The 18,882-nt window shown below is 29.0% G+C and overlaps 1 protein-coding gene across 2 annotated transcripts in view; it reads right to left on the bottom strand.

Annotated features, from left to right (window-relative positions):
• LOC111633616 (G-patch domain and KOW motifs-containing protein-like) overlaps nucleotides 1-18,882 on the bottom strand; it is a 51,978-nt gene that overhangs the window by 16,207 nt on the left and 16,889 nt on the right. For both annotated transcript variants that reach the window (XM_023378222.1, XM_023378223.1), the window contains exons 2-4: nucleotides 12,931-13,064; nucleotides 9,326-9,569; nucleotides 1,144-1,309 (exon numbers count right to left, since the gene is read on the bottom strand). In XM_023378222.1, coding sequence (XP_023233990.1) covers nucleotides 1,144-1,309; nucleotides 9,326-9,569; nucleotides 12,931-13,064 — 544 coding nt within the window. The remainder of the gene's footprint in view (nucleotides 1-1,143; nucleotides 1,310-9,325; nucleotides 9,570-12,930; nucleotides 13,065-18,882) is intronic.

Below are 18,882 nucleotides of genomic sequence, written 5' to 3'. Positions count from 1 at the left end.
AAGGTTAACAAAATTTTAAAAAATGAAAATCTTTCATTTTTTTTTTTAATTTTTTTAAATGAAATGAAATACTTTCATCAATTTTGATAACTAGTAGTTAAAAAAGCATGAAGATAGCACTCAAAGTTAGTAATCATCAATCTTGAATGATTTTTAAATTTAAGATCCTATGGGGCAATAGTCATTTTACAAATTATCATTAAATGAGAAGTGAATATATAAAAGACAGTGGTATAATTTTTAATATAAAATGTTTCAAAATTAATATAAGAGTTGTTCAAATGAAAAAGACTGGACTGTATAAAACACGGTCTATAGCAGGACTACAGTGTATCCTTGTAAATCACCTCTTGCATTCAGACATGTTTTCCAACACGATACAAGTTTGTATGTACCCTCTACATAGAAAGAGGAAAACTGCTGAATGACTCATTCAGTTACAGATGCTCAAATTTTGCTGTCAGACTAGAATCTGCAACCGTTGAGAAACTTTTTTAAAGGCCTGAAAACACAAAAATCAAGAGGACATATCAGAGCTGTAAGGTGGATGCTGAATCACTTTGAATGGGAGGTTCTGCAGTGATGCAAGATGTTCTAATTTGAACAAAAATTATGAAGATTTCTTCAAATATCATATGAAATAAATAAAAGTAAAAAAAAANGTGATATATCAAGTTATTTGGGACAAGTAAATGTCTTATTTTCTCCCATATTTTCCAAATTCTGGTAGACGGTTCTCCACTATTAATAATAAAATATTGTTAAATATATTAAAACCAAAAGAAAGGGAAACTAACAACAAACTTACAATTATTAAAATAATTGGTTTCCAGATCTTAAACAAAATAAATACACAAAATCCATAAGACTGTGTGAAACCAACTGCCTTGTTACAATTTTCATTTTACAATATGATGTGACTTTACTCCCACATCTGTTCAGCATCTGTTTCAAAGGTTATGTAAAAATGATGTCATTCCATCCCTCATGTAGCTTCACAGTCCCATGTTGCTATTAATTCTAATGTAAAACTTGCTGACTTAATGGACTATAAAAGGAATCTATAAATCATAGTTTGAAAAATCAATCAAATCATTAAATTATTAATAATTTTTCAAGGAGAAAGAAAATATATATATTTACCTGACCATACTCCCCTGTATGCTGTCCTTTTTCTATATACACAAAGCAACCTCTTTTCAATATTAGATTTTCTTCTTCAACAGAAGATTTCTTATTTGTTGAATTTTGACCAGCACCAAGCCCTAATCCTTTAGGTCTAACAACAACTTCAACAGGTGTAACAGCTCTATAAAATTTAAAATTGAATAATTTTAATATTCAGATTATAGAACTAATTATCTACAAAATTATTTTCTTTTTATAAAATTTAAATAATAATTTATTTAACTAAAATTTCAACCATAAAAATAAATTTTCCAATTATAATTTCATTGTTTAAATAACTACAATATAGAACATTTTTAATAAATTATATTTTGTAAGTAGAAAATATAGTACTCATCAATATGATAATCCTTCCTTGGATAATCAAAAATGCAAACAACAAAGAACGTTTGGTAAATTATTAAAGAAACTAAATTTGGATGCATTATCATATACAATACACTCAATTTATAGATTAAACCTAGTTATTGAACATAATGACTTTTAATTATACAGAAGAACACTTATATTTACAACTATATTGATTAAAATAAATGTAAATGTATAACTACAACTAAAGTTAATTTTCTTTATTTTTAAAATTCATATTGTTATAAGTCATCATCAGAATAAATTCTTTTTTAAATTTCTAGAGCCCCTTTTAATCATTATACATCATCTGACCAAGATAATGTTCTATGCTGTGCTATGTTCACTTGTCTTTATTCATAAAAGTACTCTTCCATAGTTCATCTTCAATAATGTAGAACTATGTATAAACAGGTATTGGCTAATCATGCTGTACTTAAAAACATAGCTAAAACAATCTTTTATTAATTTTTCTGTTATAATTTATTTCAGAATTAGTTGTCAAAACTATATACAGTAATGCCTTGAGATATAAGCATACCGACATATGAGCTTTTTACAAGCCAGAGTTTGGCTGATTTTTTGCCTTGAGATACAAGCTGAATTTTAAGGTATGATTAAGTTTCAGTTACATATCTTCTAGTTCACATAGAGAGTGCTAAGCTTTGAAAGTATTTCCACTCACAGTACACATGTTCACCTCACTCTGGAAGAATCTCTGTTGTATTGTGTTGTGACTTATTTGCTGTTATTTTGCAAAATTCCTTTAGTGACGCCATGGGTAAGAGAAGTGGTGAAAAGCAAAAACGTATGATTTTGCTTGAGGTAAAGTGAAAAATTATTAAAAAAAAAAAAAAAAAAGCACAAGGATGGCTTACATCACAGCTGATGAGAAGATACCAGGCCACAAACTGATGATAGACAGGTTCTCTTTAACTGTGTGCAAATGCGATGGTGACTGCAATATAAAGCCGCTTCTCGTATCCTACTCAGAAAACCCAAGAGCTTTTAAGTTTCACGAAATACTGAAGGAAAAACTGCACATCATGTGGAGGGCTAACCCAAAAGCGTGGCTGATGGGGCAGTTCTTTGTCAATTAGATAAATTTGGTGTTTGGTCCTGCCATAAAAAATATCTGGAGGACAATGATCTACTGCTGCAAGCCATTTTCAATAATGAGCCAGCCCACACACCTACCTCAAAAGATGACACCTTTGAGGAGTTCATTTTCATCAAGGTTCTCTGCCTTCCTCCTAACACCACTCCTATCCTACAGCCAATGGACTAACAGGTGATCTCCACTTTCAAGAAACTGTATATCAAACATCTTTTCAAACAATGCTTTGAGGTTATGGAAAATACCAACCTCATCTGTCAAGAGTTCTGGAAGAATCATTTTTAACATTGTGATACGTCTCAAAATTATTGACTTGGCCTGGCAGGGTGTTACAAAGAGGACATTGACCTCTGACTGGAAGAAACTGTGGCTAAAGGGGACTTTAAAGGGTTTGAACCTGAAGAGGAAGTGGTAGAAAAGATTGTGTCCCTCGAAAAATCCATGGGTCTGGAGGTGGATGAGGGAGATGTGAATGACCTTGTAGATCAGCTTTCAGAAGAACTCACAATTGAAGAGTTGGAGGAGTTACAGAAAGAGCAGATAAGAGAGATTATACATGAGATTGGTATTCCTGTGCAGGGCAAGTGGTGGAGGAGGTTATCTCTACAAGTGAAATTAAAGAACTCTTGGCAATGCGGGAGAAATTTATGGACTTTGTCAAAAGAAAACACCCAGAAAAAGTTGCAATTAGTCATGTTATGGCTTTAGTTAATGACATTTGCCTTATGCATTTTAGAAACATTTTAAAAGAGAAGAAGAAACAACTTCCTCAAACAGTTTTATGTTAAAAAGACCAGATGATAAAAGTGAAGAGAGTAGGCCCAAAAAGGCAAAATTTTGTGACAACAAAAATTAATTTAAGTGAAAGAAAAGTTAAAAAAAAACTAAATATAATAAAAAATTTTAAAAAGCAAATAAAAAATTAAAAAATTTAAAAACTAAGTGATAAAGTTAATCTTTGGTTTAATTTAGATAGAGTTGGATAACCTAATAAATAGGATTTTAACAATTTGGAGAGCTTATCACACCAAGGCTGACCAAAAAATGATCTTTCACAAAAAAATTAGTCTGTAATAATCACCATCAAATTTAGAAAAGAATGCATTTTGGGTGCAAGGATCCCTCATCAGCTTACAAACACATAGTACTAACTTAGCATACATACAATTATAACACTAATAGTTAAACAATACAAAGGAATTTTTTATATATACAGTGCACTGTATTTACAATAGTTAATACAACCCATATACTAAAGAATAAAAAACTATATAGCATAAAAATTTTTTTATGTATTAATGTGATATATCAAGTTATTTGGGACAAGTAAATGTCTTATTTTCTCCCATATTTTCCAAATTCTGGTAGACGGTTCTCCACTATTAATAATAAAATATTGTTAAATATATTAAAACCAAAAGAAAGGGAAACTAACAACAAACTTACAATTATTAAAATAATTGGTTTCCAGATCTTAAACAAAATAAATACACAAAATCCATAAGACTGTGTGAAACCAACTGCCTTGTTACAATTTTCATTTTACAATATGATGTGACTTTACTCCCACATCTGTTCAGCATCTGTTTCAAAGGTTATGTAAAAATGATGTCATTCCATCCCTCATGTAGCTTCACAGTCCCATGTTGCTATTAATTCTAATGTCTTCCTGTATTTTCAGAATTTCTGTGTATTCCTGTAGTCTTCTTGATTGTTTTCTGTCAGAATACTCTTGATACTATCCTTTAAAATTTCATAACCTTCGATATTGCAATGTTTCTGATCAAATTGTTTTTGATGGCATATATATGTTCTTTAATTCTTGTCTTTAATTTCCTTCCAGTTTCACCAATGTATCTTTTTTATGTGAACAACTGCAATTCAATGAATAAACTACAGTATCTTTTTCTAAATCATTATGTTCATTATTTTTATATTTACTGTTAATCATTTTTGCTACGATTCTTGTATGGTTTGATACCAAAATAATATCTAAATTTTTTAATTTTTCAAAAACACTGAAAACATATTCCATTTTCAGATACAATGTTTTAACAACTCCCAGTTGTCTATTTAATATAACATTTTCTCTTTTCCTTTTACTTGTTTCTAACCATTTTAACAATAATGTTCTAGAATAATTATTTAAGCTAAACATTCTTATTATATCTTAAAAGAGAAGCCCTTGAAAGAGAGAAATGGAAGAAACATATTAGAGAAGGAAACACCAACCCCATATAAACATGAGAAAAGACGAGGATAAAGAAAGAAGAAGATTCTTATTATATTTTCTATTTCCATTTCTTGATCATTTTGCATGGTCATTCTCTCTTTAATTTTGTTAATGTGTTTCTAAAAAATGTTATTTTTTATATATAAAGGTACATTAGATTTGAAGTGTATAAGTTTACCGGTAGCACATTCTTTAACATACTTTTTAAATAATAATTTACTATTTAATCTAACTATAGTAAATTCTAAATAGTTCAGACTATTATCTACTTCTTTTTCACATTGGAATTGAACATTTTTATTTATTAAATTAATTTCCTTAACGAAAGAGTCAATATCTAGTATTCTTTTATCATAGATGATGTCATCTACATATCTTTAATCTTTGGTATTGTAGACTATTTCATCAAAATCTATCTTAAGATCCATTTTTTTTTTGTTTTTTTATGAATTTTCAATCCACTTTTGACTACTGCTTGCCTGTCTATTCAAGAAGAAGAGATGGGATTTGAAGAGATTTAGAAGAGATGGGATTGTCACCATCTCTTCTAAATAAAGCTAATAAAAAAATTCAAAAGACATACTTTCTTCTAAATAAACTCAGCAACCTTCCATATACCAGAAGTTTTGAAAACATGACTTAGATTACTCAATCTTATAAAATGAATAAAATATTTTGACTGTATATTATGTTTCAAATTTTATAATCATATAATAAATAACTATGGGCTTTGCCTAAGAGTTCCTAATAAGAGAATCTGTAATAATTCATGTCTACTCTATATTACCACCTATCTATTTCCTACAGATCATTCCTTTACTGTGTAGCTGATAACTTGTGACCAAATAATACATATTGCATCTTAATTATACTATCTTTAGAAGTTCATGCAAACATATTTTATATAAAATCAGCAGATGAGCCCGTCGTTGCCCAGGCAAAAAACAAAACAACAAAGATTAAGATTAGCAAGGTTGAGGCTGAAGTTTTAAATGCAAAAATGTGTATGTCAGACGTTCAGTGCCGCCATCCTGTAAGCCTAGAAATTTGACAATGGTGTTTGGAATGTTGAGCATGATTCCACTGACTATTCAAACACCATTGTCAAACTTCTAGGCTTACAGGATGGCAGCACTGAATGTCTGACGTACACGTTTTCGCGTTTATAACTTCAGCCTCAATCTCGCTATTATTAGATTATTTCGTACTTCTAATCCTTCTATTCTAGTAGCCTGACACACCCTTAGCGGGTGTTCTAGCAGCAGCTGTGTCATTCTGTGGTATAAATAATAAATTCCTATTACAAATAAAAATAATAATATACTAAATTTATTGTTAATTTAAATAATAGCTAGGGGTGCCCCTAGTGGCCATTTTGGGCATACAGTGACAGAAAGAAACTGGATTTTTAGCTTTATATAGTAGATTTAATAATGAACTTGTTTGTTCAATTTTAATCAATATGTATTTTCTCTTTTTATCATTTTAAATTAGTTCTCTAATTTTTTTTAATATATTTTTTAATTCAACAAAATACTTTCCATTTATGAAATTTTCCTTAATTTTACTACATTTCACTATACCTATAAAATGCAGTCTACTTTTGTCAGTTCTCTAACGTTTTCGGTCTAATTTATAGACCTTCTTCAGGATTGATGCAAAATATTTTAAAAATTTGAACTTTCTCAACGGTAATTCGAACCACGCACGTTCTATAATCTTCAGATATTCAATCGCGCATGTCCATTAGGTGCAAATGCGATGGTGACTGCAATATAAAGCCGCTTCTCGTATCCTACTCAGAAAACCCAAGAGCTTTTAAGTTTCACAAAATACTGAAGGAAAAACTGCACATCATGTGGAGGGCTAACCCAAAAGCGTGGCTGATGGGGCAGTTCTTTGTCAATTAGATAAATTTGGTGTTTGGTCCTGCCATAAAAAATATCTGGAGGACAATGATCTACTGCTGCAAGCCATTTTCAATAATGAGCCAGCCCACACACCTACCTCAAAAGATGACACCTTTGAGGAGTTCATTTTCATCAAGGTTCTCTGCCTTCCTCCTAACACCACTCCTATCCTACAGCCAATGGACTAACAGGTGATCTCCACTTTCAAGAAACTGTATATCAAACATCTTTTCAAACAATGCTTTGAGGTTATGGAAAATACCAACCTCATCTGTCAAGAGTTCTGGAAGAATCATTTTTAACATTGTGATACGTCTCAAAATTATTGACTTGGCCTGGCAGGGTGTTACAAAGAGGACATTGACCTCTGACTGGAAGAAACTGTGGCTAAAGGGGACTTTAAAGGGTTTGAACCTGAAGAGGAAGTGGTAGAAAAGATTGTGTCCCTCGAAAAATCCATGGGTCTGGAGGTGGATGAGGGAGATGTGAATGACCTTGTAGATCAGCTTTCAGAAGAACTCACAATTGAAGAGTTGGAGGAGTTACAGAAAGAGCAGATAAGAGAGATTATACATGAGATTGGTATTCCTGTGCAGGGCAAGTGGTGGAGGAGGTTATCTCTACAAGTGAAATTAAAGAACTCTTGGCAATGCGGGAGAAATTTATGGACTTTGTCAAAAGAAAACACCCAGAAAAAGTTGCAATTAGTCATGTTATGGCTTTAGTTAATGACATTTGCCTTATGCATTTTAGAAACATTTTAAAAGAGAAGAAGAAACAACTTCCTCAAACAGTTTTATGTTAAAAAGACCAGATGATAAAAGTGAAGAGAGTAGGCCCAAAAAGGCAAAATTTTGTGACAACAAAAATTAATTTAAGTGAAAGAAAAGTTAAAAAAAAACTAAATATAATAAAAAATTTTAAAAAGCAAATAAAAAATTAAAAAATTTAAAAACTAAGTGATAAAGTTAATCTTTGGTTTAATTTAGATAGAGTTGGATAACCTAATAAATAGGATTTTAACAATTTGGAGAGCTTATCACACCAAGGCTGACCAAAAAATGATCTTTCACAAAAAAATTAGTCTGTAATAATCACCATCAAATTTAGAAAAGAATGCATTTTGGGTGCAAGGATCCCTCATCAGCTTACAAACACATAGTACTAACTTAGCATACATACAATTATAACACTAATAGTTAAACAATACAAAGGAATTTTTTATATATACAGTGCACTGTATTTACAANTTATAATGTATATATATATATATATATACATACATATATATACACCATATTGCTATATTTATGTTGTTGTTTTCCTTGATTTGAATTTAATGAGGTTATAATTGTTAAAAGGAAGGTGGAAATACACTTTACAATGGACATTTTCATTCAATTATAAAATACGTAAATGAATAAATAAATATTATTTGTTTTTTATGGCCAAACAATACCAAACAATTACCAAACAACTAAAAATTCATTATATAACAACTAGAAAATAACCAATAATGAGAAATTCATAAGAAATTAATACATTTATGAAAAGTAAACTTCTGGTATAAAAATTATATATAAATAATAAAATATTTAATAATTATAATAATAATAATTTCAAAAATTTATAATAGCATTTCTACTTATCAAAACAAATATACTAAACAGTTTCTATGGCAGCATTAACAAATTGAAATAATAGGATTAACGAAAATCAGTCAAAACATATTTGGTTTGCTTAAACTAGTGCTAGACAAACTCAGACAATATTGAGTAGATCCAGATTTAAAGGATTACTATGATATTTATTTATTTATATACATAACCATTGCCCAAAAGCAACACAAAAGGTAACAAAAGAAACAATAAAAAAGTAAAACTAATTATTGATAATGTAAGCAAGCTTTTAACACAACAATTTATATATGTGATAATCCAAATAAAATAACTGCTCAGTATAAATCTTTCAAATCTGAAGCATGACATCACAGTATTAAGCAGATTTTAGTCAATATACATATATACATTCTTTTTTTCCTATTAACACATTTAAAAACATTCAATAGCTTTAATTATATACAAACAATATCATGATGTTTATTTCAGATTCAGATTATTTCAGACAGATATCTATGCTTGTAATATAAAATTATACAGTAGAGTCACATATAATGCACAAGCAAGCAACACCCTCAAATTTTGTCGATCAGAGGTATACATTTTTTTCAACTTATAGGCCAAGATTTAAACTTTCATAAATCGTGTGATAATACAGATTTCAACAATGCGATTTCCTATAATGCGTAACGAATCCCCCACATTGTATGGGACTCTGCTGTACATATAAATTCTTTCTAAATTGCAAATAAAGAATATTATAATCTAACAAGATATTCTTTTATTTATTTTTGCAACTTAATTTCTAGTTTGTAAAACTTATAACATTAATTAAAACTACAATAATATAATTATTATATTAGTGTAATTATCAAGTAAGTAAAATAAAACTGTCATTAAAATTACATACTTTTTATTCTTATCTCCAATTGGATATCCAGGCTTCCATCCCATTCCTCTTAATAAAGCATACCCATATTCTTTAACAGGTACATTTTCATAGTCTGTAAGAGTTGAATCATTAGGACGTAAAGTAACATCCATTTTAGTCTCAGTTTCATACCCATCAGGAATTTTATTTTGAATAAGCAATGGAATGATCATATGGTCTCTATTTTCACGTTTTTCCCAGTCTTCATTAGCCTTAGCACTTTCTGAAATAGAACAAATAAAAAAACAAAAATCTCAGTTTAATTGCCAATAAGTTAGTTTACATAATAATATGCTATAAATCATCAATAAAATTTAAATTATTGCTGTAGAGTAAAAATAAAAAATGTTTTCTTTTATGTAACAAAAATTAAAGATTTCAGTAAACTTCGACTGTAACTTAAAAGAAAATAGCAGCTTCCTCTTCCTCAACAGTTATGTTTATATCTGCAAACTTGAACTGTTTATATACAAGTTCAATTAGAAATTTGACATATTTGAAATTTCAATTTCACGTAACAGGTTTTCAAAAAATAATCTGTATAAGTTTGTGTAAATAATTTTTACCCTGGAAAAAAGAAAACTATAAACTATATAGTTGTTTGAAAGGTGATGAAAACTGTACACTATGTTTTATTTTTATACTTCTACAAGTCAAATCCATTGTCAGATACAGTTAATTTGACTTTGTGTGTGCACTGCAAGTTTCTGTACAAGACTTTAGTTCACATTTTTTTAGACAATACTTTACTCTATGGTGGTAATTCAGTCTTGAGAAATGCAGAATGTAATATGTAGTTCATTTTGAAATTCCTTCATTTTTAAAATACAAGAAAAGTTTACTGTAAACCAGGGCCGGATCATCGCATAGACAAATGAGACAAATGTCTAGGGCCCGGTCAAACTGTCTATTTTGAAAAGATTTGTAAATAAGATAGATTACTCTTCTGTTGGACAACTGTATAATAGTGATAAAACTGGTAAAATATTATATTATTTAAATATTAACCAAAAAGGTTAAATTAAACAAGTAAAACGGCAAAACCGTATTTGGGACATGACTATGTCTCGGAGACACTACTAAGCAGAATCACTTTGATGCTCAAAGCGGATCTCGTTCTCATTCTCCAATCTTCTTTGGTATCGCTGCTTTTGGGCGCGATCGTTCAAACTTCGCCAGCCACGACCACGAGGTCGTCCACCATGCATTTTCGATGAAATTAACCTATCCAATTTCGAAATTTCTCTCCGTTGCGTGTCGGCCCGGGTTGAATTTTTGTCGATGCCTAACGAAAATTTCTCGTCTTTGAAAAAAATAATCGTGGCTATTGTATCGTCCGAAATTTTTTTTTTTATTTTGCACAAACAATATACAGTTTAACCTGATTATAACGTCAAATTTTTACTGGTCCCACGATTTTACTATACTAGACAATGTTAAAAAACCTACTTGTAACGACATAAAACCCTGTTTTAATGTCATATTTGAAGCACTCCCAAATTTACAAAATTAGATTACAAATTTTATTTAAGAAAGAAAATACTACGTGTTCAGTCCTAGGGTCAGAGTCCATTTCCTTGAACGACTGTGGGTGGTACTCTCACCACCTGACTTCGGTTTGCCTGTTTGTAGAGAGAGTCGCCATTTTGTATTTTACTTTCACTCGGTTCTCGGTCCCGAGTACCTACAAGTCAGGTTTTTTTATGCGCGCATGATTTGGGCACTTAATACTCTGTGCCAAATTGCAACTCCTGACATGTACTCCTTCATACCTCTAAGCTGGTAACACAGCAAGCAGTACGATTTTATAAACAAGACATAGTCTTGTTGACAATTATTTTTTTTAAGGTAATATTGTTATTTTACAACAACTTTTGTTAGACATTTAATAAAACAAATTTCAATATTTTAAATTTATAAACAAACTGTTCAAACTTTTCTAGAAAAACTAAAATTTATTGTTGTGTATTAAATATTTTTTATTAATAAAAATTTAAGATTTGTTTTAGTTTTTCACATTATTTAGTTTTGTTTTATTTATCATTTTATATTTTTGTGTGCCCTATTTCTAATGTGAGAAAGGGGGGCCCCATAAGAAGAAAATGTCTAGGGCCCCAAAGTGGGTTAATCCGGCCCTGCTGTAAACCAATGTTTTATTTAATTTTTTAGAGTTGTACACTCTTAGGTATAAGGCGTCTTCTATCATTGAAAGATTTTTGCATTTTGAAAGCAGAAAATCAAATGCAAAAAAAAAAAAAAAATATTCTAGAATATTATACAGCATTTCAGGCATTTTCAAATTATAGCACTTGCATCATAATTAAAAATTATTGGCTGTTAGCTAGAACCATGAAATTTTTTATGTTAATTTGAACCAAATGAAAACATTTGAAAATTATTTTTCCAAATACAAGAATATTTTCCAAATTCTTTATGATATCTCTCAAACAGATTGATTTAAAAATATATTTGCTTAAAACTGATAAATCTTTAAAAAACAAAAAAATTTATTGCAAGCCTATGAAGATTTGACTAAATTTTGTGGACTGACAAAACAGACATCAAGGAATTTAACAATATCAAATTATTATTAATAATAGCAAATATTACAACTACAAAATAAACGAGCAATTATTTATTATGACATCGTCACAATGTCAGGTTGCAATTTTTAATAAGTTAATTTAAAATAGATGCTTGCCACCTCAAATTAGTAGTGGCTTGTTCCTGTACATCATACTTTTCCTTTAACAATAGAGTCATGCCAGTCATCTATCTAACACCTTTCAGAGAAAAATTTTGTTTTGAAATAAAATGACATCCAGTTTGCATTGGAAGTTCTTATATAGTTAATCGAGGCCTCCTGCCTAAGGTTTCCATATCTGACTTGTCTTTCATCTAAGTCTGTTCTCGAGACCAAGAAAAGACAAATGGATGAATGGAGGGACAGAAGGATGATAGTGGGAATTTATAGATTTACAGTTTTTTTAAACTGCAGCCCAATAATAAAGTAATTAAATCTACTAATTGTCCATAGACAAACAGAATAAATTTGTAAACCTGTGGTTAAATACTATGCAAAAATGTACCATACCATCTATGACGTTAAAAATACTGAAACTTTTGTTAAATTAACTTGAAAATTTAATATCAAATTCAATTCTAGACATAGACCATTGAGTAATAAATAATACATTAAATTAATCAGCGAAAAATGTAGTATTTAATATGATCATTAAATTTTTAGGGGATAGGACAGAAGAAAGAATATACTTATAAGCATAATACATGAAAATTCAATAATGCAAGAATTATAAATGGAATAAAAATACAATTTTTCAGGACTGAACATCATGATACTGTTGGTAAACTCAATAAATGTTTCCCTACAGAAATTTAAAGAAAAACAGTTTATATAAAATACTGTAAAAATATATTAACTAAAATACTGTAAAATATCAACTAAAAATATTTTCTTCTAGAAAAATAAATGCTATTTTCTTTATGCATATCATTTATATAACAATTTATATCACACAACTAGTTTTTCTTTTTATATCTTTAATAATAGAAAGAAGACTTACCGTCAAGTATTTCTTTAATAGCCAAATCCTCCAAAGATGAAACAGATTTATCTGCATTTGGTAATCTCCAATTATTATTCTTAATATGAGGAATGACAAGTTCTTTTTTCTTTTCTTTTGTTTTAGGTGCAGAACTGAAAATATAATTTATAATTCAATTTTTATTATTCAAAATAAAACAAATAGAATTGTAATAGACTAAAACTGGATGATGAGAATAAAATAAATATCAACTTTTAATGAGATAATTAATTATAAATGAATAGCTAATACATGTGATTGAAAAAATTAGTTATCTTCTGGTTTTAAATATAGAACAAAAAACAGAAATGAGTAATTACAAGATTGAACATGATATACTATTCTGTAACTACTACTTAGTGCTACTTGTAATCTTATTTTTTCATCTCATCAATAATCTGATCATCATCCATAAATGCAATCTGGACATGCTCAGCAGTTATAAATTACATGCTTACTATCATACCTGTGCATTTGCTGAGAGAATATTTTTATTAACAAATGTTTACAGCCTACTCCCATAGACATCATCAGATTTTATAGAACTGTTTTTAGAAAATGTTCATGAATAGAACATTCCATTTAAATTTTATCTTTGAATGATTCTAAATACAAATTTAAAATGAAACAAATTAAATAAATAAATTATGAAAAATATAAGATTAACAATGAATAAAAATATACTTCAAGAAATAATATAAAGTTAACAAAATAAAAATGTATAATAAAAACTATGAAAGTATAACACATAAGCCAAATATGATTATAGAAGGACACATAATTCAGGGGTTTTTATGTTCTAATCTTTTTTCAATAATGTATTTTCAAACTGAAGCTAAAGCATTTGCATCTTTTGCATTCAGGCATTGCTCTTTGATCTTGCTCTTGTAAATCTCTATTTTTTTCCAGATTTGATATTAATGAGAGCTGATAAGATAAAACAGCTGGTAATTATGAAAAGACAGTTCTGTAACAAAGCTATGGAAGATTATATTACAAAACAGAGTGAAAAATGGTTGATGAAAAAATCATAGCAATAACAGACAGAAAGGTTAGAAAAACTAGAAAAAACCACTTGCTTTGCTCTTAACTTTCCTAAAAAGATTGCATAAATTTAGTCTCCAAATGCCAAGAATCTTTGCCTTTGCAAAAATGCACAAGGTAACCAAAGAAATCAGACTGGTAGTAGAGAAATGCAAAGCACCAATGTATATTCTCGAAAAACACCTACACAGATACATTTGTGACCAATTAGAGAACAGTATTTATGTGGCACAAGATCCAAGCAAAGTAGTAAGAGAATTAGAAGGCTTGGATTTAATGAATGATGAAATAGGAGCAGTAATGGACTTTGAAAAGTTTGTATCCTTCTATTAAATTGGAATCTTGCTTCAATGCAGTTATTGGGTTCATGATTCAACATAAACCAATTATTTGCTTACCCAAATAAAATTAATGAGTTAATCAAATTAGTTTGCTATCAATTATTTTCAGATTCAATAGCAAATCCTATAAACAAAAGAAAAATGTCCCAACAGGAAATCCTGTTTCAGGACTTTTATGCAAATTTGTACTACATAAGCTCAAAAAAGATATTCTCAGATATTTTTTCACAAATTAAAGACAAAGTCACTCTAAAAATATATTTCAGATGATCGCCATTTTTACATAGTGTTCTAGAACAAATTATAGACAGCTGGACCTTCCTTTTTAGGCTATACACTGCCTACATTTAAAAAAGTTCCTTAAAAACGCAAAAACCAATAAAGATTTAAAAAATTTTTAAGGAACTTTTTTAAATGTAGGCAGTGTATAGCCTAAAAAGGAAGGTCCAGCTGTCTATAATTTGTTCTAGAACACTATGTAAAAATGGTGATCATCTGAAATATATTTTTAGAGTGACTTTGTCTTTAATTTGTGAAAAAATAATTTATTCATCCGACGGAAATTCAAATTCTCAGATATATCACAGAAGTTATCTTACTCTAGAAAAGATATATGGATGATATATTCATAATGAGGAGGAACAACTGGAGGGTTCAGGAGTTTTGTGGAGTTGAATGTGGTTAACAATAGACACAGTTTGAACCTAAAACTAGAACAGAGCACTAAATTGTCTGCATTTCCTATCCATTGACATCCAGTTTAAGAATAAAGGTACAGTAGAGCATCAATTATCTAACCCCCGATTAACTGTCACATCAGTTAACCAATCGTTCCAGTCGGCAAATTTCAAATGTCCGCTAGTGATGTAGCCCGACAATATTTGGCTATGTCTTGGCTACTTTAATATTATTTTTGTTAAATTTTTGCATGTTTTAGCTGGCATCAATGGCTCGACCATTGAAGGGAGGCCAGTATTTAAACGGGACTTAATTTTCTAATTACGAGTGGTTGCTTGTTTCGTGAACAATAAAATAATTTTAAAATAATTTTTAACGATACAATAGCCACAATTATTATTTTTAAAAAAATTGTTAGGCTAAACATTGATGAAAATTTAATGCAAAGTTGGTTAATAGCGATATACTAATAAACTAATTACATGGAATATACTAATATCCTAATATACTATACTAATAGTGAATTTTTTTCCTTCTTTTCGGTTATCCGATTTTTTCACTTATCCAACCAACATGAGTCCCCAATTGAGTCGGATAATCGATGCTCTACTGTATTTATCTGATGTATATATCAAACCAATATGCTACTCTGTACATACCATCATGGTCTAATGACCCTTACAAGTATAAACTTTCTGCATTCAGAGCACTGCTTAGAAAGGTCTTTTTGTATTGTTCCAATATACAGGACCACTTAAAAAAAAAAATTTATAAAATTTTAAAAATTGCTACAACTTTTGGGTACAGAACATCCTCTATAGAAGGGCTCATCAAGAGTTATGAAGAAACAAAGGTAAGTCTCCAAAAAACATCAATAGAATCAATAAATTTACATACAACAAATGGATGAGATGCACTATAAATGAGCTGGAAACTTACAAAGACTCAAAAATAGTTTACAAAAGAGCTCCTAATATTTATAAGTTAAAGGTGTTATTTATATTATTGTTAATCTTATATTTTCATAATTTATTTATTTAATTTGTTTCACTTTAAATTTGTATTTAGAATTATTCAAAGATAAAATTTAAATGGAATGTTCTATTCGTGAATATTTTCTAAAAACAGTTCTATAAAACCTGATGGTGGCTATGAGAGTAGGCTGAAAACATTTGTTAATAAAAATATTCTCTCAGCAAATGCACAGGTGTGGTAGTAAGTTTTTAATCCATAAGTGCATATTTTATTAGATTAAACATAAGATTTTGATAAGGAAAAGTCCAAATTATATGATGAATAAAATAATACAATTGATTTCTATAACATTCAATTAAAATAATGATAAATGTTACAGTGAGGAATGATATCTTTGTTTTGAATAACAACTCAAAATTATATTATTTTGTAAACAACAAATGCTCTCATTAATTATATTAAACTGTGCTAAGCCATAAATCAATCATATAATGAAGATCTGACCCATATATTTGGTCTGATAAAAATTCAGATCAAATAGCATGCCTGGAGAAATAAAGCTAATTTCAGTACACATCAAAAAATTTTATTATTAGCATGGCTTTTCTAAGAAAATTCAAAGAAAGAAAAAAAAAAAACTACATGGAAGGATAGAGATGCAATTAAGATAAGTGATTTTTTACACTATATTTGTTATATTTTTCAATAAATTTTTGGTAAAGAAAATAACTTTTCTATAACCTTCTTTTTATTCAAAATGTTAAAAATATTTTTCTATCTAAAATTAAAATATCAATTTTTTTTATCTATATATTTAAAAAAAATCTAAATATCCAAAAGATTTTAACTGTTATAAACANCAAACTGTCCTTTTAGGTTAAAAAAATAAAGTTATATATATATATATATAATATAATATATATATAACAGTTATATATATATAACTTTATAACTTCATATCTAATGTTGAATAATATTTTAGAATTTGTATCTCTTCTCTATTTCCATTTTATTTTCTTATATCAAGATAAGAATTTGCTATAACAAACTGGAAACAAAAACAATTTTTTTTTTTCAAAGCAACAAATAATATGAAAGTATCCCATCTAAAAAATTTAAAACAATAGATTTTCTCTTAGTTTCTTGATGTAATTAATTTCAGAGGCCCAATAAATTCCATATAATGTAATCACTTTGGGACTTGCCAATACTGAAGATAATGATAAACTTGATTTAAAGAGTATAAAATAATTAAGATTAAATTAGAGGAAAAGAAATTCTAACATTAAGCAGATTTTATTGTATTTTAATGTTTTTAACGTTACTTACTATTTTAACAGCAGTTAAAATTGAGTTAGCATTTTTCTTTAAATTTTATCGATACATAAACAAGCTTTAGTTAACGTTGAAACATTTTCTGCTTTTACAGTCTATCAATTCTCAGTTGTATCATTTTTATATTTTGACATGAGAAAATGAAGATAAAACAATAATTCTCAATTATATCATCATTTTTTATATCAGAACAATCTAAAAATATCTTCACAATAGCTTCTATACATCCTAAATAAATAATGCATAAATTTTATACTAGACTCTAGATTACCATACTCTATAACAATATATCATGTCAGTCCATATGCATATTTTTGGCATTATTGATATCAAACATAATCTGACAATAAATAAACATTTAGTTGATGACAAAATTGATCTGGTGAAAGAGTATAATACAGTGGATGATCGGTTAACGAACATAATCCGTTCCAAGACTTTGTTTGCTATCTGAATTGTTCATTAATCGATTATCGATTTACCATAGGTTTTTATGGGAATTTGATTAATTCATTCTGGAGACTCCAAAAAATAAAAAATATATACTTTCTTACTATGTTTATTTATATGCAATAATAAAAATACATATATACACAGTCTTGCATTTTAATTAGTCATGTTTTTTTCCGTTTGTGGGGGTTAAAGAATCTGTCTAATGTTGATTGCTTTTCTCTTTTTTCAGGATTTTTCAGAAGTAATTACAATACAGCGTCGTTTATCCAAAAGCCAGTCAACTGAAACGTCGGTTAACCAAAAGCATTCCAGTCGGCAAATTTAAATTTCCGCTAGTGCTGTGGCATGGCAACCTTTGGCTACGTCTTGGGCTACTCCAATATTTTTTCGTTGGTGTGTGTGTTTTAGCTGGCAGCACTGGCACTTTTGTGTAGTGTTTTTCTGAGTACTGTGTGTCGTGCTGAATCAAACGTTTTTGATACTAAATTAACTTCTAAAGTATAATTTTTTTGTTTTGATATTTTTCAATATATTTATTTTGTTTGTACAAAATAAAGAAATAATTTTTACTGATACAATAGTCACGATTATTAATATAAAAATTTTTGTTAGGCTTAACATTGACGAAAATTCAACACAAAGTGACATGCAACGGAGAAAAATTTCAACATGGGATAGGTTAATATATTTTTTTGTGCATAATCAGTTATCTGAACAACCCCAGTCCCCAACTGATTCGGATAAATGATGCTCTACTGTAATAGCATTGTAATTGCTATTACAGTAGAGCATCGTTTATCGCTGAGCCTATTAACCTCAACCTGGTTTGGATGCCATTCTAAGACTATTGTTCTGACATCCTCCCACTTCTTCAAACGATGTTTAATAGCAGATGTCGGCATTAATCCTCTTTTTCAGAACAAAGCATATCTCACTGAGTTTCTTAGTGTTCTTTATTCAAGAGTTCTTGGCATTCTTCTGTCCTCAGATCAGTTTCCATTATGAGCTCTTCAATGTTCTTTATTTCTCAGATGTAATTTTTGTCACTCCTTTAGCAGCTTGAGTCTTCTTGATTATACTGTATCTTTCTTAGATAAGATTGAGC

This window comes from Centruroides sculpturatus, unplaced genomic scaffold, assembly GCF_000671375.1.
Source record: "Centruroides sculpturatus isolate CEXI.00-Female unplaced genomic scaffold, Cexi_2.0 scaffold844, whole genome shotgun sequence".
Taxonomy (NCBI): domain Eukaryota; kingdom Metazoa; phylum Arthropoda; class Arachnida; order Scorpiones; family Buthidae; genus Centruroides; species Centruroides sculpturatus.
The sequence above is the reverse complement of the archived record's forward strand: the minus strand, read 5'-3'. Positions and strand labels throughout refer to the sequence as shown.